Source organism: Triturus cristatus, chromosome 4_1 (assembly GCF_964204655.1).
Source record: "Triturus cristatus chromosome 4_1, aTriCri1.1, whole genome shotgun sequence".
Lineage (NCBI taxonomy): Eukaryota > Metazoa > Chordata > Amphibia > Caudata > Salamandridae > Triturus > Triturus cristatus.
In genome coordinates, this window is record NC_140585.1 from 191,915,035 (window position 1) to 191,939,645 (window position 24,611).

General features: G+C 41.2%; 1 protein-coding gene across 6 annotated transcripts in view; it reads right to left on the reverse strand.

The window, feature by feature from the left end:
* Positions 1 to 24,611, reverse strand: part of LOC146853938 (matrix metalloproteinase-17-like) — a 242,013-nt gene that overhangs the window by 134,426 nt on the left and 82,976 nt on the right. For all 6 annotated transcript variants that reach the window (XM_085651851.1, XM_085651849.1, XM_085651846.1 and 3 more), the window contains exons 8-9: positions 4,006 to 4,088; positions 2,609 to 2,761 (exon numbers count right to left, since the gene is read on the reverse strand). In XM_085651851.1, coding sequence (XP_085507977.1) covers positions 2,609 to 2,761; positions 4,006 to 4,088 — 236 coding nt within the window. The remainder of the gene's footprint in view (positions 1 to 2,608; positions 2,762 to 4,005; positions 4,089 to 24,611) is intronic.

Here is a 24,611-nt window from a genome sequence, read left to right on the forward strand (position 1 = left end):
TCTGCCAAGTTCTCCCAAAAGAGGCCCTTTACTTGCCTGGGTATGCCCCCCTCCATTTGGAGCGTTATTTAGTATAAACGATGTGGTACACTTACCCTTGTATTAGGTGTTTCCACCATGATATGCTCATTCAGCGCTACTACCCCCAGATAATTCATCAGCTTCTGGCGAGCTATTGTTACTTTTGCCACGCTGTCTAGTATCATCACTGTTCATTTCCCATTCAGATGCAGAGTCCTTAGTCGCTACATGGGCCTAACTTGGGTATATAACATGCTGTCACTGGCATACATAAGATCCAGCTGCCTAAGGTTCATACCTAACGTAGTTTCACCTTTCCATATTAACTAAGCTATAATTCTCCTGGCTTTTTCCCAAATGTGCATTAATGCATCAGAGAGAGCCTTACACACTCTACATCTAAGAAGAGCGTAATGTACTATATGCTGAAAATACGAGATATTTGAAGAACTACAAGTTTTTTCAGGGCGTACTCACCACAGACATTAGGTACCATTGCAAGATGGATAGCACAGGCTATAGCACGCTGATACCAGTTAGCAAATACAACTTTAGAGGTGAAAGGAAAGGCTTATTCCACCGGCAAGAAGGAGCAACACTAGTGTTCATGGCCAATGTCTCTGCACAAGACATTTGTAAAGCAGCAACATGGTCACCAAAGCACGTACTCAAGACACTATTGTATAGGTACAGGGACATAAATATACGCAGCAGTGGGACAATCCAAACTAAAGTGGCTTTTTTTGTCCTCTCTCTCATGAAAACCCTGCCACTGAAGAGGTAATACTACTAATTAATTGATGCAAAGAGAATCTAAAAGAGATCTCATCCTGTAAAAGAAACCAGTTGCTTACCAGTGAGAATGGTTTTGGAGCTTGAAAGCCTTCTACATTCATATGTTATCCTCCCACTTCCAAAATGAAAGGGTATAGTGGAGGAGAAGAACAAGCATCTAAAATGGAGGTCACCTTAGGAGACATTGTGACCATATGGTCAACATCACAGTGACTGACACAGGGTCTGCATAATCTCGTCGCCTACCTCAGAGTGAAAAAAGCTTTTATAACCCAGCAGTTCGGGACCTAACCACTAGATGGCAGAGTACTGCACTGAGATTTTTTACCATACATGCCATGCAGCAGAAAAAGGTGTTTTTCACTAGCAAGGTGCACTTTTCACCGTGCGCCTTCTAGTAAAGGGTGTTAGTGGAGGTGGGTCAACTCACACACCAATAGGTTTTACAGAAAGCCCTATCTACTAAGATAGCCAGACTGTATAAACCTAATACATGCCGGAAGCAGGTGCAAACAAGAGAGAATGCATTGATTTCCCTTGGAAACCAACACATTCAATGTGTGCTGCTGTGCCCAGCTCACATTCAATGTGATTTCCCCCAAAAGCGTCATATTACATGTGTGTTGCAGTACACAGCACACATGTGTCCAGTACACATTCTATGGTAGACAAAGCACACTTATCACTGCACCATGTTGCGAGGCTGAGCATTGTGACAGACCGACTGTTCAAACAACAGCAGCATCAAAGCAAAATTAGTCAGCAGAATTTGTCATGTGTCATTGCGTTGCATGATGTCTTATTACACCGGGGCCTCTGCATTGATGTTGCTGTAATCTCTAACCATTTTCGATAGTCATTTTACTATACTACTATGATGAACAACAGTTATATGTATTTATGAGGCCTTGGCGTAGTGTGGACTGTACAACCTCTGATGGTTAGGAGAGTGCTGTAAAACCAGGGTAAGAACAGGGACATTGACTATGTAGAATACTTACAATCCAGGATTGCATACATTGGGCTCATGGCAGGAGAACAGGTTTAAATTCTGATTGTTAGGTAGTAGCCATTTGTGGTCAGTCATTGTAGGCTTGTGTGGCAAGTATGTTCTTTAATAGTTGGGTTTGCTGTTTTTTGCAAACAGGTAGTATGTTCTCAGTCAAGCAGTGTCAGGTGGCAGCACAACAGTGCTACACCACTGAGCAGAATGTCTGTTTTTATACATTCACGGCAAGCAAAGCCAATTCTTTCATTTCAGCAGAACTTTGTGATTTCAGTCTTAATCATCTCGATGTGATCAGTGTTTGCTGTGAGTTGTGGACTCCATTTATTTGGATTAATGCACCTGACAGCACTGATTTGCTAAATTAGAGCACAGGCCAAAATAAGTGGTGTCCATAGTGATTGAGCTGTCCCTTGGATAATGCAGTAGTAAGAGGTCCAGCAGGACAAATATCCCCCAAATGTACATAAAAAGCATGTGTATCAGGAGTGTATCAATATAGAAAAACCTCAGAGAGTGCAGCAGAAAAGCATTATATTGTCACGTAAAGACCTGGCAGCTAACACAAACCAGCGCCCAAGAACCTTAACATGATGAATGCTGAGTAAACCTTCCTGTTAGACTTGTGATTCTGGGATATGTTTTGTTGATCTTGGCCAGTACATTCACTAGTCCTGCCAAGAATGTGTTATCTTAGCTGTTTGGATAAATGTTACAGAGGCAGAGTCAAAGATCTCTTTTCTGCTGAGTGCCGCAAACCTCTGACACCCACAGGGAACTTCTTACCACTAAAGAAGAGGATGCGATGGTCCAGGTGCCTCTCATACACTGCGTCCAGCTTCTCTAGGCCACTGGGGAGACCATGCCAGAAGCCATGGATCCGTGCAGGGTTCAGCGATGTCAGGTGGCGAGCATGGGTTAAACGCCAGAAAAAGCGACCTATCAGATAAAGGGAATAGTATCAGGCAAGACTCCACGCTCCTATGGGGTTCTGTACTTCATACCATTATCACAGCAACTAAGTTCTAAACATGGGTCCTTAGATAGCTTATCTTCTCTGTCTTTAACTCTCAGACCACATCTGTCTTTAAAAGCTTTTTACTAGCCCCATTTACCTAAATGCCAAAATAGCATGGATACCTTGGGTGGCATGCAATGTTACATGGTTATATGTGATTCCAATGGACAAAACTTTGTATGACAAATTATTTTGTCATACCCTTTTTGATAAATTGTTCTTCAAGAAGGGTTTTAACCAGGATGACAAAACCAACTTGGTGAACATACTTCTTGAATAAATTGCATTTCCTATTATTTAATCCTCCTCTTAACCCCCTACCACAATCCTTCCTATCTTCCATCTACTATTAGAGAATTATGAACTGATCCACTTCTTTCCTTCAACCAAGGGTTTCTTTTTCCAAGCCTTCCAAATAAGCCTCCACCCTCTTCACACTACTGCCACCATCAATTCCCATCTCCGTTCCCACTCATCCCTTAGTTCCGCTATCCTCTTCTTTCTTCCCCCATGCCATCTTCCTCTTCCTTCAACCAGGCCACAGCAGACATAAAAGGCAAACCAGAAGACTACTGAGACCCTTTTTTCTTAAATTTACATTTACCTTTTCCACAGAAACGTTTTGTTTTTCTGGGAAAAGTATTTCCTCATGTTGATATTGCTTCAAAATGAAGTTTTGTCAGCCTGTTTCCACCAGTTTGACTTTCTTCATTTTGAAAATTTGCCATAATGATGGATATCTATTGTATATATGAACCAAATAATATACAATACAATTTTATGTTACATTGGCTTGTTTCTTGTAACTCCCCTCATCCACTGAATCGCCATAAACTCCAGCCACAATCAAACAACATGTGCCTCCTGGAGTGGCTCCAATTCACCCTCCATGGTTGCTTCATCAAGACGTCTCACCGTCTCTTGCTCACACACACGCATCCACCCTGACAATCCGCTCCCACAGCGGAGTGGACATGTAACTCACATGCATGACCTTGCCCAGCATTGAGCTATTTAGTCTTGTGCCCGCACACAGCCCTTGCCTAACACAAACCTGTATTTGGTAACTTCACTGTGCTTGGTAAGTGGAGACTTATGGCGCAATTAAAATAATTGTGCATAGACTAAAAATTAGCTGACATAATTATACACTGTACAGACAAACCTTTGAAGAAGAATGTTTCTCCGCGGATCTGCGTGGCAGCATCAATGCCTGTGGCGCAGCGGTCTGGAACATCTTTTAGGAGTCTGAATAAAAGAGAAACACAGAAGGAAGATGATGATCAAACAGGGCAAAGAGAGGATTAGAATACCTGACACATAACCATAGTACAGACTTTAGAGACACTGAGACTTCCCTGTAATGGGGAAGGTACACCCCAGCAGGATATGGGTATCTTCATTCAGTTTCGTGGAGAATTCAGAACTCCATTCGAGATTTTGTCTTTGTATATGAATTGATTAAGGAGGTTTGAAATGTGTTCAAATTGATTTAACTCCTGAGGGGAACAAGCGGTGACTCTTTCTTATATATAGATATTACAGAAGGTACGATCATTTGTTATGGGATATTTTTCACTCAATTGCTAGTTACGGCCTCTATTGCAATAATATTATATAATAGTCTGTAGATGTTATAGTTTAGTGGGCAGGACCTGAAAGATAGAGAATGCCCAGTTGAGGTGGGATCTGGAACCTTATAGCAAGTAGATCTGTGCAATGCTGATTACAAACTAAACACATGGTCTTTTTACACAACATGTAAGACAAGAGAAGAATGGAGAAAGGTAAAGAGATAAATAATGAAATGAGCAATGCAAGAAGAGTGAAAGGGAACACCAGTAAATGAGACAATGGGCCCGCTTCACAAAGTGCCGCCACACTCATTAGTTATTTGGCCTATATTCTTATATCAATCCAATGCATCTATCTATCTATCTATCTATCTATCTATCTATCTATCTATCTATCTATCTATCTATCTATCTATCTATCTATCTATCTATCTGTCTGTCTGTCTGTCTGTCTGTCTGTCTGTCTGTCTGTCTGTCTGTCTGTCTGTCTGTCTATCTATCTATCTATCTATCTATCTATCTATCTATCTATCTATCTATCTATCTATCTATCTATCTATCTATCTATCTATCTATCTATCTATCTATCTATCTATCTATCTATCTATCTATCTATCTATCTATCTATCTATCTATCTATCTATCTATCTATCTGCTGTCGCCAGTAGGTAGATATAGTTAGGACCTATTTTCCATAGGAAATCCGCAACATTCTATTTGGAATAAATTTGGCGCCGATTGACGAATCTTCACAAAATTTTCCAAACTTTTGGCCAGCTCCGATCCGCTCCTATCCTAAACGTTTCACAGTGATTCGTCAAGCGGGGGCAGAGAAAGAAGGGGGGTCTCAAAATGTGTTTTCCCCATGCATTTTCCCATAGGACATTTAGCCGTAGCTACAGCCCGAACTTCTGAACGGAATTACACCAAATTTGGCAAAGAGGTAGTCCTTAGTTCAGACTCGTGCCTTTTGCTTAAATGGTGTAAATCCGTTCAGTAGTTCCTGAGAAAATGACATTTAAAAATAGATATATATCTATGGCCTCCGCATACCGTAAGCGCAGCCTAAGCTCACCCTGCCGTGCACGAGCTGTATTCTAATTGGCTGTCAACACTCCAAATCAGGAAGTGTTGGCAGCCATCTTGTGCCTCGGTAGAACATTGGGTGTGGGTGCTCTCAAGCCCCCCCAGCCCCGGGGACCATCACCCCTCGGGGCTTCTTCAAAATGTGGGAGGGGGCCTCCCTCCTGGAGCCTTGTCTAGGCCCTGGGGACCGCCACCCCCCAGGGCCGGCTCCTGCAGTGTCCCGGGGTGCCAACCCCAGGGACACTGTAGTTTGCAATGACAGGGTCCCACCCTGTCATTGCAAACTGCTTTCCTATTTGGAAGAGAGAGCAGGAAAGCTGCTCTCTCTTCCAAATAGGAAAGCTGATTGCTTTTCCACAGGGGGAGCAGCATGTTAGCTGCTCCCCATGTGGAAAAGCAATGCCGGCTCCCGCAGGACGCGGGGAGCCGGCTGGGAACGTGGGGGGATTGGGGACCCCCCCATGGCCCCCAACGAAGAGGTCCAGCCCTGGGGGATGGGGTCCCCGGGGCTAGTAGTGGCCAAGGAGGGGGGCCACGTGGCCCCCCTCCTCAAAAAAAACAAAAAAGAAATGCCCCGGGGATGGGGTCCCTTGGTGCAAAAGTGGCCACAGGAGGGGGGCAAGGCAGCCCCCCTCCAAAATAAAAATAAAATAATGCCCCGGAGGATGGGGTCCCCGGGGCACATTATGGGCTTGAGAGGGGGGCCACGCGGCCCCCTTCCTGATTTTTATATATTTTTATGATAAATTGGGGTCCTGGGGGATGGGGTCAGAGGCCACGCCCCCTCCTTGCACCACTCTGCAAACGCGCCCCCTGGCGCGTTTGCAGAGGGGGAACTAATTCTCCTTGAATACTCGGGGTCCCTGGGGGGCCAACTAGCCCACCAGGAACCTCCAGTATGTGCCAGGTGGCTGCGTTGCAGAGAGGTGTAATGAGGCCACGCCCCTTTTTACACCACTCTGCAACGCAGCTCCGTGGCGCCTACTGGAGGTACCTGGTGGGCTAGTTGGCCCCCAGGGGACCTCAGTAATGAAGAGGAATTAATTCTCCAACTTAAAACGCGCCACAGGGCGTGTTTGCACACGTCACCTCAGGCCCCGCCCCCTTCCTTCACCATTGTACAAATATTCCTCTAAAATCAGCCGAACTACGAATTCCGATTTACTCACCTGTTATCAGGAGAGAACCCAGTGCTGCATCTTTTAGCCCAGCACTAACCCTGAAAAGTAATTCTAAGCGTACTTACCAGTAACTTGAATTTCCTTCCATAGGAATCCATTGTGTGGTTTTCAGCAGAAAAGTTTCTAAGTGTCTCTTTTCACAAACTAAAAATATTCCTAAAAAATCATCTGTATGACTTAAACACATTCTTTCAACTGGTTACAGGAGATGCACCAGTGCTGGATCCAGGATCAACCACTGAGTAAGAAAAACTAACGATAACACTACTTACCTGCTAAGTGAATTTTCTGCCGTAGGATAACATTGGTGATTCTATGTGAAAAAAGTTCTAAGTGTCAACTTTTAAAATACAATAATATTCCTTTAATCAGTACTGTAACCAAAACGCTTTTACTCAACTATTTACAGGAGATGTCCCAGGACTGAATCTAGGATCCAGTCCTGTAGTTAGAAAAGTAATCCACAAAGTAACTAATTGCATTTGACTAGAAATTCACATTGAGCTCTCGATCGTGTCTCCTGGGACTATCTCTGGCATACCTTAAAGAGAGTAGGGCTTAGGGAGGGATATGTCAGGGCACTGCAGGCTCTGTATATAGCTCCGGTAGCTTCTAATAAAGTAAATGCAGGCTCCACCCCTCCAGCGAAAATAAAACGGGGAACAAGACAGGGGTGTCCCTGCTCACCGCTATTGTTTGTGATGTATACGGATCCGCTAATACGTAGGTTGGAGATGAACGAAAGAATTGATCCACTAATTACGTGCTTGGGACAGTGCAAGATATTAGCATACGCCGATGACGTTGCGGTTATAACACCATATCCAGCAGAGGCAATAGAGCAGATTGAGATCGAGGCTTTGAAATTTGGACGGATATCGGGGAATGCGCTGAACAGCTCCAAAACGCAAATAATTAAGAACCAGTATGTGCACTGTCTGGATCACAGAGTGGTGGATTCAGGTGTCTATTTAGGGGTAACTATCACCTCTGCCTTAGAGACTTTAGTGGAAAAAAACATAGCTCCAATAATTGTTAAGGTGAGGAAAGATTTAGAGAATTTACACCTCTCTATTATGGGTCGTACAAACATTATCAAAATGATGGTCCTCCCAAAATTTTTATATATATTTAGGGCAATTCCCCTAATGTTTGAGGATAAATGGTTTAAAATACTAGAGAACATGATAAACAGATTCATTTGGGCCAAGGGCAAGACGAGGAGAGCATTGAGGTTCATGGCGTTGCCACGACATAGGGGGGGATGGGCGCTACCTGACTTAAAGCTTTATTATTGGGCAGCAGCCCTGCAGTATATGACAGGCCTAATTGGGGGTGCAGAAATAGAAGGACAAGGGGTACTCAGCACTATTGCTATATATGGGTTAGCTTTAGGATCAGAAGCAGAGAACGTATTCCTGAAGCAGATGGACTCGAGTTACTTCAAAAGGACCAGATTTAAGACGATCATGGCAGCATTTAGTGTTTGGAAAGCTTTTACGAAGAAATTTGGCCTTGGGAGATATAACTGGTATACAAGAATGGGAGAGAACCCCTCCTTACCTCAAGATATTTTTTCTGACTCTGTGTTTAAAGAATGGGGGAGGAAGGGAATAAATAAGATTGGTGATATCCTGGATGGGCAGGGGATTATGCAGTTTTCGGAGATTCAACGAAAATATGGATTAGCCTCAAGACACTTTTTTAAATATTTACAGGTTAGAAGCTTTATGGTAACAAAGAAGGGAGGGCAGGTAGGATTTGAGAAAAACTCAATCATGGAGATTATTCAGGAAGGAACTGCCTGTACGATTAAAAGATTTTACTCTGAATTGATAGAATCTAAGCAGGATGATTTGGAAAAAGGAGCGGGAAATTGGGCACAAAAGCTGGATGTAGGGAAAGAATCCTTTTCTCTCTCATTAGAAATGGGGCAGAGTATATTATGCTCCACGGCTCTTCAGGCACAGCATTATAAAACTCTGTATAGATTATACTATACCCCTGCTAGAATAGCGCAATGGGGAGGGACAACAGGAACTACCTGCCCAAGATGTGGGAGTCTAGAGGCTGAAATAGTTCACATCTTTGCAACATGCCCACACATGCAAATAATACAAAAAGATATTGAGGCCTTTTTTTCTAGATCATTAGGATTTGAGATTAATTTAACACCGGTGATTATACTGTTAGGAGTCAATAATGATGATAGGCAAATGGAATATGAATGTTTCATCTTTGTCGCTAGGGCAGTATTGAGACTGTGTATTGCTTCGGAATGGCTTGCACCCCTACCCCCGACCTTTCACCGTTGGTTAGCTAGACTAACAGAGACTTATAATCTGGAGATGGCAATTTACGCAAGGAAGGGAAAAACGGGAAGGAGATTAGGCAGACAAATTTGGGAACCCATAACCAAGTGGAAAGAGTGACTTGTAAGATAATATATTTTGTTAGACTATAATTAATTGATAATATGCTTGTATATATTACATGATTGATTATGAACTGTTTAAGGTTTAAGAAAATGGTAGTAGTGAACAGAGTGTATAAATTGCCATTTTAATTTTGTTCTTGTTTTTTTTTTTTTTTCTCTTCTTCTGTGTTCTTCTTATGTAATGTGTTGAGCCCTGTGCAAATTATATGGGGGAAAATTCTTAATAAAAAAAAAAGAAAAAAAAAGAAATTCACATTGAGCTCAATGTTGCATTGTGTTTGAAATTGTGTTGCCCATTGCAACAACTGTAACTACTGTACTTAAAATTCTATTGCCTATTTGTAAAGTATTTAAACTAAAGTAATTCATTCTGAGAAAGTATATTTTGTATTATAATGTAATTATAATTTAATTAAAAAGAATAAATATCTAAAAATAAATAGTTTAAAAAATGTAGTAAATCAGTTTTAAAAAAATCAGTATAACAATTCATGCATTAAAAATTGTCATTTATAAAACCTTTGAAATTCACTGAAAAAAAACATAGGTTTCAGGCCTGATATAGTTAGGAATTAGCATTTAAAAAACCTTAGAAATTCACTGAAAAAAACATAGGTTTTAGTGGTGTAATAGTTAGCTGGACATTTCACCCGTACAAAACCATTGAAATTCCTCCGATATAGTTAGTTGTACTAACTACATCTCGCGCGCCCGCAATCCACTGCTGATGATGTCACATATTACATCATTCATGACATGGTCAGTGACATCACAGATGACATCTCAAAGGACATCACTGATGACATCATCCATGTGACAATCAGATATACCTCATCATACACTAGTATAACCTTTCATCATTCACTGTAAAATACAGAGTGCCATATTTGAAACCATTGACACACCAATACAAGTTTCTAAACACCCACTCAGGGATTCCTAGATCTATACACACATCTAATCACTTACCTATAGATTCACTCATACATGCTGTCAATGATCAATAGAACACTATCAAATATACTTATACACCTATATCGACATTACAAACCAGCACACATCCTAATCACTTATGCAAACAATGGATCATACTTACTTTTACTTAGCTACACACTTATACAAACACCACTTCATCTATTCATATAGATAGTAACTCATACTTAGTGTGTTATAAAATCACTATTACAAGTATACAGTTATCCATACAGTCACTCATACAATCACTGAGTCTTATGTATACTTATTTATATACAACAAGTGACACATACACTGGCTTTTATTTTTCTAGTTTGTTGGATATGTACCATTTAGACATATATTTGCTCATCACCACACCCATAAAGATATTCACTCACCCAAACAACTGTTATAACATGTAGTTTTAACTTCATATACCTACTGAATCAACTATTCACACATCTTTGGGCTGTCACACACCCCCCACCGAACCAAACACACATTCACTCTCAGTTACTCAGTTAACTAATCAATAACTAATAGTTAACTAATAGTTAACTAATCAATAACTAATATAGACTTTCATGTAGCTAGTAACTAACTGGTGCAGCAGTTTACACAACAACTGACAAAGTGATACAGATATTCACACAGTTTAGTCACTATCCAATATATTTAGTGAGACACTATAAATTAGTCAACTAAACAGTAAATCACACTGCTACTAAATCCTCCATCCAGATATTTATATTTATATATCCACTCATTCTTCAATGCAAATTGCTATATATATATAATACATATTTAAATAACGAACCAAACCACATTCACTGGATGATATCATCAGTGATGTCTGTCAAAGAGAGAGATGACCCAACTTGTTCCAGGGAACAGGGTTCTTAGAACAGCTAAGCAAAGTAAAAAATCCCTGGAAAGCCACTCATACACTGAAATATTCACCCAATTGTATTATGGGTTTTGTTGAACCCTCACATTACATTGACCATTCATCACCATTACATCAGACATCCAAAACTCAAATACAGATTCAAACTGAAATGTAATGCATACACTATTCTCAGGTTAAAAAAGAGTTTACTGTTCTTTAAAAATATGATTAAAATTTCGGAAATATTCCGAAGATATACAATATTAAAAATACATTTAGTACATTACAATATCATTAAACATGATTCCAAAAACAATTTGCTTAGCTGTCATCAGTGATGTCATCAGTGATGTCATTTGAGATGTCATCAGTGATGTCACTGACCATGTCATGAATGATGTAATATGTGACATCATCAGCAGTGGATTGCGGGCGCGCGAGATGTAGTTAGTACAACTAACTATATCGGCGGAATTTCAATGGTTTTGTACGAGTGAAATGTCCAGCTAACTATAACACCCCTAAAACCTATGTTTTTTTCAGTGAATTTCTAAGGTTTTTAAAATGCTAATTCCTAACTATATCAGGCCTGAAACCTATGGTTTTTTCAGTGTTTTGCATTGTGCTCAGTTCAAGAATTACTCAGTTATGTATCTTTATGGAGAAATCTAATCCACTCAAGGCTTCCCTCCAATCTAGAGTCTTCTTTGCACAAATAGGCTGAATGTCACTAAGTCGAATGTTCAACTGCTGCTCCTTAAGGATATTTCAACCTCTATACTGTATCATGTAAATAGACTGAATGCGTTGATATTGTAATCATATAATCATGCAATGTGATGTAAATAGACTGAATGCGTTGTTATTGTAATCATATAATCATGCATTGTGATGTAAATAGATTTAAAGTGTTGTGATTCTCCCTGCCCACATCTAATGCATTTCCTAAGTATACGCCCAATAACTCATCCTATTGTGTCTTTTAATGATGTTGCTGAACAATTTACATGTACCTTAAACTGGGGACTGCTCTTTAAGAATTGTGTCCAGTATTACAAGCAAGTTGTAGTTAGTTGTCTTTTACAAACTTCAACAAAAATGTGTAGGTTGCTACAGTGAAGTCTGAATATCTCCTAAACTCTTTTGCATTGCTGTCCTTGAACTAACAGAGTCACCTACTAAAGGCCAACTTATCAAATCTGCTGCTGAAATGTAAAAAAAAGTATTTGGGAAAATATAGAACATTCACTATTAAGTCATTGTTGTGGGTTACAGAGGCCAGCTTGAAAATCAAAAGGGAACAATTAATCAATATAAAAATGGAAATATGTCCCTTGCAACAAATGTTATTTGATTTCCATAAACCTCCCTGTCTCAAGCAATGCATGCTGAAGCTGGGCTTTGTCATTAGTGATCCCTTACCTGAGCCACTTTGGGTAATATGTAGAAAAAGTCTGAGAAATAAGTTAATTATTGTTATCAGTGGGTTTGTGACTTGACCCTTTTATAGATTTACATGCTGTGAATATCCTCTCGTCTCATGCTGTGAATATCCTCTCATCTAGCGATTGCAACCAGAAAGTTATGAAGTGAATATTAACTAATTTCTGACAACAAAAAGCCAGGGCATCTTCAGACAACAAAGATTTTGTAAACTCATGAAGAGGAAGTGTCCTGTTTTAACCCCTTCAGTGCCCGCCCCTTTCCCCGCCCTGTGCCGGCCGTTTCATTAGCGGGCGGGGTTTATGACGAGCTGGTCTCGTCATGGGCACAGCGCAACCACGGCCCATGACGAGACCAGCTCGTCATGGGCATTGAAGAGGTTAAGATGCACCCGTGCTTAGACATTTGGCGTTCAATGGTATTATAAGAAGCTTCTTTCTAGCACCAATTAAACTACCACAACTGTGCACAACTATGTAATACAAGTAAAAGATTAGTATGAAAAATAAATGTTATCTTCTCCCAACAGGGAAAGAATTATTAAATGTCTCTAAGGTAACAGGAGCGGGAAATGAGGATTTGCTCGATATTCGCTAAACAAGTAGTTGACCCAGTCTTGGGTCATATTGTTTTCCATGTTTGAGGAGAAAAAGATATCCCAAGGTCTGTCTCCCTCTCAGTTCTACTATTGAGGTTAGCAGGATTCGATGTAATCAAGGATCGATAAAACAAGAGGCCTTAGGGGGCATACAAATATGTTCTAAATCAATTATGTGTAGACATAGTTTAGACTTTATAAAAGAGCCTTGCAAAATATTCTACACACACCCTCTTTTAGTTCAATTACATTGACTTGAACAATGATCTAGTAGTGTTATATGTGTCCTGTAACTGTGTAAAAGAATACCAAATATCATTAAGCAAGCATTGGCAAAGTCAGTGCGTCTGTTTTTAATATAACAACAAATGTAAACAAAGGCATTCACAAATGCTGCTGCCATGTGTAGTATGCAGGAATATTGTTTATCACAGTAAAGCCTACCTTACTGGCTTTGCCAATGTTGAGAAAAAGGAGCAAACATATTGTTTTCTGTACAGAATGCATGTAGGAGAAAAATAACTGAATGTGACAAAGACCATGGTTGGGTTTATTTTTAAGATTTAGAGTAATCATTTGCTGAAAGGTTAAATGATTCCTCACCAGCTGATAGTTTGAGGTCAGAGAGTAATACTCCTCCTGGTTGAGGCAAGTTGTTGACCTGTCTTTGCATGTTTAAATGAATTGCAAAAAGTATGTCATTCAGATATCTGTGCTGTCAAGCCAAACCTAAAAAGGATGTTTACCTTAAATAGATAAACCATTATAATGAAAAATGTAGAATAGTCATGCACTAATATTTGGTGCATTTTGCAGTCAAGGAAATACTGTGTTCAGGGTCGTTTGGACTGCATGGGAAGCTGTAAACAATCCAGGAAAATGTGTAGAAAGTGGTTTTCAGTTCATTTAACTTTATTTTTACATCACATGAAAATTAATGTATTCTGAGTCTATTAGTACCAGGGTAAAAGCAAAACTACTGAGATCTTACCCGGGGAATGAGTAATTGGGTTCCCAATTTTTTTAATTATTGCACCCATAGGCTCCCCCTGCTCTCAGCAGGTAGAGTAGCTGAGTGAGCGCTAAGGGGTAGTAAGGAGTTTGTACGATTCAGGAAAAGGTAACATTACAGTGTAGTAGGGAATTTTGAGGGTTCAATGTAGGGTAGCGTTAAGGGGTATTAATGGGGTTTATAAGTCCTGGAAAGGGTAGTGTTACGAAGTGGTATGGGTTTTTAGGGTACAGGCAGAAGTATTGTTAAGGGGTAGCATTAAATAGTAGCAACAAGGGGCTGTAAGGGGTTTTTAGAATTCAGGAAATTCACAATTACAGTATGTTAAGTAAGTAAGTTAATTAAATTTAATTTATAAACATATTAAACTTAAATTATATATAATAGTAGTGTAATTTAAAAAAATGAAACTATACAATAAAAATAATAATTAAATGAACTTTTGGGGAGCTTAAAAATTCTCTCCAGTAAATACATTTTAAAACTAGAAATTATAAAAAAAAAACATTCTCACAACAAGAGCCATATGTCACGGTGTTGCTGAAGTTGATGAAACAGAAGGAAGAGGTGGCTGGGATTACAAAATAGCAATGTATTGCTCTTGACTGCCCTTCTGTGCTGTTGCCAGAGATGAGAAAAATACCATAATTATCGAATTTTCTAGGAGACATACGCCATTTCAGTGTCATGTTTTTGACCCAAAAGTCAAGCTCAGTTGTAACACAATAGTCAACTTGATTAAGAGCTTTGGCTAACATAACTTGATACACAAATTACTACAGCTCTTGGAGGTTATGCACTTTTCAATGGAAGCACACAACGTCTGCCCTATCAAAACATGTACACTTGCCCACGAACATGTGGGTGGAGTCAAAGCCCCACTCTTGGCACTCCTTAAAGCTCTTTTTTAGTTGATCACTTTAAATCAAGCCAGACCTAAATATGATGCACCCAGAAAATACCTTTATAAAACTACCTTTTGCAAAAAAAGCTTTCTTAATAAGCTTGATTTACAGATCCACACGTGTTGAATATGAATAATACATGGTTTCACTTTAAGAGAAAAGATTTAACTGTCTCAAAAAACTATTAATTTTCCAAAAATTCCATACAAAATAATATACATACAAAGACTTTTGGTCAGTGGGCTTCATCCACTGGTTTGTAATTGTCATTTATATTTTGCTCCACCCACAACAACATACAGTATAGGATAATTCATTAGTCCCATTTGCACACTGGCTCCCTACACTTTGAGTGACTACATAAATCCTGTGCACATTGTTGACATCCGGCAAAAAATAGTTCCTTTCTCTTCAGTGTCAAATCTGGTTCAATATGTGTTTATTTTATTTCTATTACCTTTAAATATTAGTTATTTATTTTGACTGCACTTCAGATACGCAGTAAGATGATGATTTATTTTCCACCTCCTTTTTAAAGTTGCTGGTATAAAGTGTTTAAATGGTGCTATAATAGTGTTGCTGACAGTGGTGTGAATGGTCTGTTGGGCAGTGATTTATTCATTTCTCTTTCACAAACATTAATAGTAAAATGCATAGCTGAAAGGTTTGTAATTTGTTTAAAAAATCACTAGTAACACAACCACATTATTAAATGTTTTTAATTTAAAATATTTGATTGCAAGATGATGATAGCTACGTTTAGTTGGGTACAAGTGTTCTCTTTTTCTATTTATTTCGGTGCTATTTAATTGCAATATAAAATAAAACATATTAACCAATGCACCAGCTTGCCAAAGCCAGACCTTTTGGCTTTGCCAGTGTTTGTTTTTTCCACGTTAAATTAAGTTTATAGGGCATCAGGGTATAAAGCTAGGAATCATTTTCTGATCTCTTTACATTATCATTTTTGCTGCTTTTGTGATACTTGATTAGACTTTGTGTATAGCTGTGTCTTTTCATTGTAATTGAAAAACTCAATAAAGATGTTTTTTAAAAAAACTGTGCAGGACTTAAGGGGCTGATTCAGAATCTAAAGTATGTGATCAATATTCGCAGAATAGCTCCAGACAAGGGCAGGACAAAGGCAGAGGAATGAAGGACTTTAGCAAAGCAGACTGGATGACGTCTAAGATCACTTTATCTCAGTGGAGCCCATTAAAGGGCTTATTAAATGACAGGGCTTGTAATCTGGTATCTTGGCAAAACCAGTTACAGCTATAATATAATAACTAGGGTTATGTGCTGGGGGTGGCACTGGCGCCAGTAGACAGTTTTATGGACATATGCATGAAAGATGTATCCAGTTTCCAAACTTGTGAAGTTGAAACTGTACAGGAAGTCCCACCCTTTTCCTGATTCATTACATCTGCATCCTGTGGACATGGTGGAGAGGAACCAGTGACAACAGGAAAGTTGCGACGAGAAGTCATGCTCAGGAGGTCAAGGGATGGGAGGAGACTGTTCAAACCCTGTGTAGTAAAGAAGAGAAAGTGTTGTTCTTTTAAAATAGTGAACCCGGGCACTTTACACCTAAAAAAGATAAGAAAAATGCTTCCAAGAAACCCCAGCACTCCACACCCTCTCAACTAAAATACAAGGGATTTAGTTCCCTTCCCTTGCCGGTGACCGCCAGCAAAATAAGATCCAAAGTCAACAAGTCTATTGGCTCTGAGTGCTCACTGCTCGCGCGGCAAAATGTTATGACTGCCAAAGAGTTCTACGTCACACCAGATGCAGTAAAACCCATCTCTTTATTCACAAATTATTTCAAAAAAACTCCAGAGAGCAAACATTTTAAGTCATACATAGAATGCACAAACATCCCATGGTAACACGTGTTTCTGTCCCGCACGACCCTTCCTCAGGGTCTCATCAAGAGCATTGGCTGCCTGTTGTAAATTCATTAAATTCCGGCGGGTTATTGAAATGCTACAAGAACTCAGTAATTTGCAATCTTGGATTACAGTTTACTAAAATCAACACAGCTGTATACCATAACTGAATTTTCATTTCCTTACACAACAAAAGAGTGCAGCAGGCGTCTTTCAGCATTTTGCCATTCTCTAGAAACAGGCCTGCTGACTGGATCAGAATAAATGCTCACGAAGACAGTATTGTGGTTCTGGGCTTGATTGACTGTCCTATTCTACATAATTCTGTGTAGTAATCACTGAAGGAGAGAGTCAGAATGTTTTCAAGAAGCTTGCCATTAATTCGGCAGTGAATGTCAGCAAACTGCCAACAGATGCAATAACAGATAGGTACCTAGGGGAGTCGCACTGCGCTGCATGACACTGAGGGCCATGTTTACTATTTGTTCATGCAATGTGGCACAACAAGGGAACTTGCTTTGCTGGGCTGCGTGAAAGGGAGAGAACAGAAATGTTACGTAATTAAAAAGATATTAGCATTTCTGCTTTCTCCTTGTGCTGGTGCACTGTGTGCTGGCTAACGCAAATGCAGGCACTCTTGCACCTGCATTATGAGGCATGATTCTTTTTGTGCAGGAAGGTGCACCTTCCTGCACAAAAGAAGGTGTACCTTCCTGTGCACCTTCCTGCACAAAAGAAGGTGTACCTTCCTGTATAAAGAAGGTGTACCTTCCTGCATAAAGAAGGTGTACCTTCCTGCATAAAGAAGGTGTACCTTCCTGCACAGAAACAATCCAAAGAGGCATTTTCCTGCAAGAAACAAATAACAAAGAGAAAAGAAGATTTTTCTACCTGTTATGCCGTGCTCTGGAAGGTGTACCAATTTGATGCTATCAGATGTTTACAAACCTTTGTAGATCTGAGATTGCATCAACTCTATGGGTGGATGCACAGGAACACCCATGCTCCACCCATGGAATGCCTCCCAGCTTGAATGAAACGTAACGCAGTCCAAGCTGCTGTGTTGTATTGCATTCTTTATAAAGCCACAAAAGGCAGCTTAAATTGGCCATGCATATCTTTGTAAATCTTACTGAAGCCTTTGTGTTGTCCTTGCATCACCTTGTGTGTAGCTGTAGGTCCAAGGGCAGAGGACTGCATAGAGTGATAAGAAGATTATACGCACATTTTGTGCCATAGAGAAGGGGGAGTGGAAGAACTGATTGAACATTGTACTTCGAGGTGAAGCAGCTTTAGCGAGCTCTTCATGTCAGTGTGCAAGACCATCATGAACACCACAGCAGAGCAGCCTTTGCTTCTGAAATCTGCATTGATTGAACTATCTTCCTTCGACAACAAGTGCATTTCATACAAACCTACCTGTCATTGTCCAACAGATTGTCAATTGTTTGATTACAGCACTTACCAAATGTGCCCTTGAACGCTGGCGCAGTGAACATACATGCCCATTGGCTTGCCCATTGGCTTGCACCAGTAATCTACTGTCTCTGGGAAGGATGGTAGATTACATGTCTCTTTAACAGATAACTGAATGCAATTGTTGCCTTTATGTTTTTGAACTCATTTTCCTTCTGCCTCCTCATGCAGACTGATTGCTATGATGGTGGTCATACATCCAGTCGTACGGTGCTGTAGGAATAGAGGCGCAAACTGAAAATGGCCCAGCATCGCACCACGTATCTGTGCACCAGCAATCTCAGAAAAAAGGTGTCATTTTTGTTTTGAATCAATAAGCAGCTTCATGTAAAATCTATTAAAGGGAAGGTAATCAGCCAACCCCAATGTTACCCAAGCGTCAAATCATAAAGTGCTCTCACACCCAGCTAGCAGACGCTAGCGTGCAAGACTGCTTCTGTCCTTCTGGATCCCTGCAGGTCGGTGTAACTACATGCATGTATGGTTTCTTTGTTTTTGTAAGATTTCTTTATTTGGTATATTATAATTTCATGCCAGGTCTGTAAACTGATTGTAGGCAAATAAGCATAGACAGAAAGCATTGAAATAACAATGAATAAATAACAAATACAGTACATGAGCTGTTCTTCACACAAAGCAGAATGACCTGGACAAGTGGCTGGAGCTAAAGAATCTAGCGTACGGACAAGCATGCAAGGAAGAGCACACTTGTATCACTTCCGCCCTACAACTTGTGAGCTGTGAGCTGTGATATCTGAAGAAAAATCAAAGAGGGAAGAAAAAGGGTATGGGGAGAAAAGAGGCTCAGAGCATAGAAGAAAGGACTGTGGGCATAGCAAAGAAAAAAAGTGACCATGGACAAATCAAAAAAGTAAGGTTAAGAGGGGGGAGCTCCCCTGAAACAAAGGTAGACCAGATTCGGTTAAATGTGGAGGTCTGGGTCCAAGAGTTGGTATAGGATTTGTTCATGTGAGGATGCCTCCGCCATGTTCCGCATCCGTTCCGCGTGAGAGGGGCCAGCCCGCTGCCTTCAGCGGTGCAGGATAGTAATTGTAGCCACCAGCAGTGTCATGCCTATCCACCCCTTTCTATGGTTGTCAAGGTCCGCTACCGAAGATCAGTGACATTGAGGGTTGTAGGTTAAGGGTGCCAAAAGAGTTTACTGGGTTTAGGACATGTCACCAGAATATGAGGGGCTGGATCGTACCAAGTGTAGAATGTCATCATCAGGGTGGTCACATCTCCAGCAGGCCTCTGTAGGTGCCAAGTCAGCTGTCTTAAGGCGGTGCAGAGAGCAATGTCAGTCATGGAGCAGCTTGAAGAAGCTAAATTTAAACAGAACCACGCCATGCGTGCCCAGAATCTCAAACCACTGTGCGTCAGAGTATTCTTTGCCAGGCTAGTACTGCCATTTGCCGCAGTCTTACCAGTCCATCCACAAGTTGAACTGGGCTGATGAAGGATGAACTATCATCGAAAAAGCCTCAGCAGGGATTTCCTGTTCCTGTGAGTCAGAGAAATACCATTTTTTTCAGTGGGTTAGAGATTTTTTTCTCAACTTCATGATCTTGTTTTCAAAGGAGGGCAATGTTCAGAGCTTCATGTTTGTATTTATTGTTGAGCAGTAATTGTAATTTCATTTATACAGTGCTTACTACCCCTGACGCGGCATCAAAGCGCTTTATGTCGAGCAGCATGCAGCTCCAGGACCCAAGGTTGATGGTTAGTTCAGTGTTATTGGTTCCTGTTTGTTATTAGGAATACACTTGAGCGCTGAAAGCAAACCATTCCATGCCGTGATTTCAGTTTTTTATGGTGGACTAAAGTATTAGCGGTTAGTCGCAATCATTAGTCGGGGGAGTGAGCTCAAACACATGGCTGGTGGGATTAATACAGGAGTTAGTGGAGATTATGTATTGTTAGGTTGCATAGGCATAGTATTTGTACAGAGTAAATCAACGGCAGAGAAGCGCATTATCGGCTTGGGTGATTGTATACAGATAAGGATTTAAACAAAGCCAGCAGACATCCTGCTTATGAACACCTGCTCACAAAATACACACAAGCACAAAGTATGTGTCAATGATGAATCCAACAGAATCAGTAACGGTGGCAAGATGGTGGAACAGCGTAATTTTGGCTTCACCCTTTCATGTTTGACCGGGCCAGAAATACACATATACCTTTACACATGGCTTCATGTACTCATGTGATGTAACATTATTAATGTGATGTGCTGCACTGACAGTACAGAAAGTGCATGCACTGTGTAATCTCCACATATATGTGTGTGTGCATAGCTAATGTTTTCATTACATTATCATCTAATTGCGGTTCCTATATATATCTGCATTTGTGTGGTTTTAATAATTTGGTTAACTCATATATAATCATGTATTCATTTGAATACTACTCTGCACCTATATTTTACTGTATACGTAACAATAATCTTGCATTTAAACGTATTTAGATGCTTGCCACGTTACGTTGACCAAGGGCCCTAAGCCTTTGGGGCCAGATGTACGACCCGTTTTTGCATGCGCAAATGGGTTTGCTAACCCGTTTGTGCATGCAAAAACATCATGGGCCATATACAAAGCCTATTTAGCGAGTCTCAATTTATTTGCTACTTGCTAAATAGGTTTTGCGACTCACTATTTGGTAGGGGCGTTCCCTTCCAAATAGCAGTTCTCAAAACCATCTACTAATCGCAATTGCGGTCGCAAAACACTTTCAATTACCACCTACTTTAAGTAGGAGGTAATGCATTCGCAAACGAGAAGGGGTCCCCAGGGGACCACTTCCCCTCTGCAAATGCATGCAAAAATATTTTTTAAGAGCAGGCAGTGGCCTCGTGGACCACTGCCTGCCCTTAAAAAATTAAACGAAAACGTTTCAATTTTAAGGAAAACGGGCTGCATTAAAAAAAAAATGCTTTATTTAAAAGCAGTCCCAGACATGGCTGTCTGCTGAGCTCAGCAGGCCACCATCCCCAATGGGCTCGCAAATTGTGAGAGGCTCATTAATATTAATGAGCCACGCAATTTTCGACTCCATTGGGAATCGCAAACAGTGTTAAACACACTGTTATACATTTTATTTTGCGCCTCTCAATTTGTGACTCGCAATTAGTCACAAATTGCGAGGCGCAAAATAAAATGGTCGTACATCTGGCCCTTGGAGATCTTAATGTTTAACTTTCAACATGAATGTTTGCTTTGCATGCAATGTTTTTCTCTCCTCTACAGGTGCAGTTTTGTGATCTTATGAATAGAACAAGCATTTGCAATGCAATAGGTCTCGCATTTATAAGAGTTTGAGCTATTGGCATTGTAAAATTACAATGCCTTTTATTTATCTTTTGGTTTTAAAACAAATAAAAGGCATTGTCATTTACAATGTCAGTAGCATAAACTCGCATAAAAGCAGTGGGTGGAGTGCAGCAGTGTGCGGCGTGCAGCAGTGTGCGGCGTGCAGCAATGTGCAGCATGCAGCAGTGTGCGGTGTGCAGCAGTGTGCGGCGTGCAGCAGTGTGTGGCGTGCAGCAGTGTGAGGCGTGCAGCAGTGTGCGGTGTGCAGCAGTGTGCGGCCTGCAGCAGTGTGTGGCGTGCAGCAGTGTGTGGCGTGCAGCAGTGTGCGGCATCCAGCAGTGTGTGGCGTGCAGCAGTGTTTCATGTAGCAGTGTGAGGCATGCAGCGCTGTGTGGTGTGCAGCAGCGTGCAGCAGTGTGCTGTGTGCAGCAGTATGCTGCGTGCAGCAGTGTCGTGCAGCATGCAGCAGTGAGTAATGCAGCAGTGTGCAGCAGTGTGTGGCGTGCAGCAGTGTGCAGCGTGCAGCAGTGTGTGCCATGCAGCAGTGTGTGGCGTGCAGCAGTGTTTCGTGTAGCATTGTGCGACGTGCAGCAGTGTGTGGCATGCAGCAGTGTGTGGCGTGCAGCAGTGTGTGTCGTGCAGCAGTGTGTGGCGTGCAGCAGTGTGTGGCGTGCAGCAGTGTGAGGCATGCAGCAGTGTGAGGCGTGCAGCAGTGTTTCGTGTAGCAGTGTGAGGCGTGCAGCAGTTTGCGGCGTGCAGCAGTGTGCAGCGTGCAGCAGTGTGAAATGCAGCAGTGTGTAGTGTGCGGCATGCAGCAGTGTGCTGCGTGCAGCAGTGTGTGGCGTGCAGCAGTGTGTGGCATGCAGCAGTGTGTGGCGTGGTTTGTGAACAACAAGAAAAGTGGATATCAAAGGAAGGGTGGGAGGGAACGAGCATATGGGGTGTGAGTTATAACGAAAGTTAATTGTTGTAAGAGGGGATGCAGGCAGTGAGGCCGAGCGCGCGCTGGCGAAAGCAGTCTGCGGCTTTCAAGTCCGATGCCAGATGCCAGCTTCGCGCTTGAATGCCTCACATGCACTGGCCATAAACCGCATTCCTAAGGTCTTGTGCCCCTTACTAAATCTCTCTGAATGTGTGAGGCGGCACACGCGCAGGAAGTAGCTGGTGGCAAATGGAATGCGCGTGGTTGTGCGCGTAACCGCCACCCGATATGCCTGGGAAGCCTTTGGGAGCATTTTCTGAAGCCCCTACATAAGTCTCGCTGTGCGATCGCTTAATAGCCAGGCGAGACCTAAAAAGCACACTGTGCAACAGAGACAGTGAGGCTCAAAACGAGTATCTTTTGGCAAGGACCAGAAGCCTTAATGAACAAAGGGAGGACTACTGACTGTACAAAGTTGCGAGACAGGAGGAATCTAAGGACGTTCTGATGTGTGGATCAAAGAAAAGGATTTCCAAGTGTAGTTGCCAAGTTTTACTATGTGATGGCGGAAAATAATGAGACACGTGATAGGGAGCTCTTGAAGGTTCTTTTGGGGGGTTTGATCGAAGTTCACACTTCAGCTAGATTCAGATTCCCTTTAGACTTTGAGAGGTACAGACCTCTTTGCGACACCTCTGGTGTGGCTTCATGCTATGCAATTTTCCTCTCCTTTATAGAACTTCTACAAAGGTTCTGCTAAGCTGATACCTTTCTCTTTTAATGGATCTAATTAGGGTTTCCTCATTCAGCATTATTGAACGTAGATTTAGATTGGTAAATTTAGATTTCATCATGCATAACAGGCAGTGGACCACAAATGTTATACAGATCAACAAATTATTTTCCTTATATTTTGCATTGCTATCTCTGAACTTCATGTATGCTTCATACTGATGAGACTAACTTTTGGCAGACGGTTCAGTCTCCCAGTAGTTTTTCTGTACTATTACAACATATTCGTATGAATGTCCGACTTTGAGTTTGTAATAAATCCATACTTAATCCCATCTTCTGACTCATGGCCTCATTTACAAAACATTACGCAGCACGGCGCCGCAAGCCATTTTGCTGTGCCGAGCTGCATTATTTGAAAAACACAGGGATGCCTCATATTAACAATAATACAAAGCATTCATGAGCTTTCCCATGAACTGGTGAATAATTGGCTGCCAAGCACCAGCGTAGGCACCCTTGCGTCATGTTGCAAGGGTGCCTGTGTTGCTGGGATGATTGTTTTTGTGCAGGAAGGAGCACCTTCCTGCACAAAAACAATCCAAAAACAATCATTGATCACATTTTCCTCTTTCTATGCATGCTGCACAATGCAGCACACATAAAAAGAGGAAAATACGAGGGGACGTTATAATATTTCGCCTTGTTGAGCCAATCCTACGCCTCCCCTAGGGAGATGTAGGAGTCTGACACATTCACAGCTTTACAAGAATTTGTAAATCTGGGAATGTGTCAGGTTCCATGGATGTTGTGTGGGAAAACCCACAGCAACACCCATGGAATGCCCCTTTCACGCAGAGTAATGCATGACGGGCACATATGTACAAGGCCATAAAAAGCCGCAAGGTGACCTTACGTTGCCTTGTAAATATGGACAGACGCACTGTGCCGCTGGTGCATCAAAAACAGTAATGCACAAAAGTAACTTAGAAAAGTGATGCACCAGCGGCACAATGGCTGTGTGAATGAGGCCCTCAGAGTTTTGCTGTGTTGCCAAATGGGTTACACTGTAATTGTTAAATTGTAGTTAATCCTAACTCCGTTTATTTCTCAGGCACGTAGAAATTTCTATTGCAGGGAGCACGGAAGAAGGGGCTCAAATACTATGCGTTAGCATCGGTATTTGCATGTAGTAAGGACTGTACATTTAGGCTTAATAACACCATAAAACAAGCACTGGAAATGCAATCGGTCTCTCAGTTGTTTGCGTTAGAGCTATTGGCAACGTCTTTTACCTATATGTTATGGAGTTTATGTATGTGGTGTGTAGTGGAATTATGTGGGTTGGATTGGATT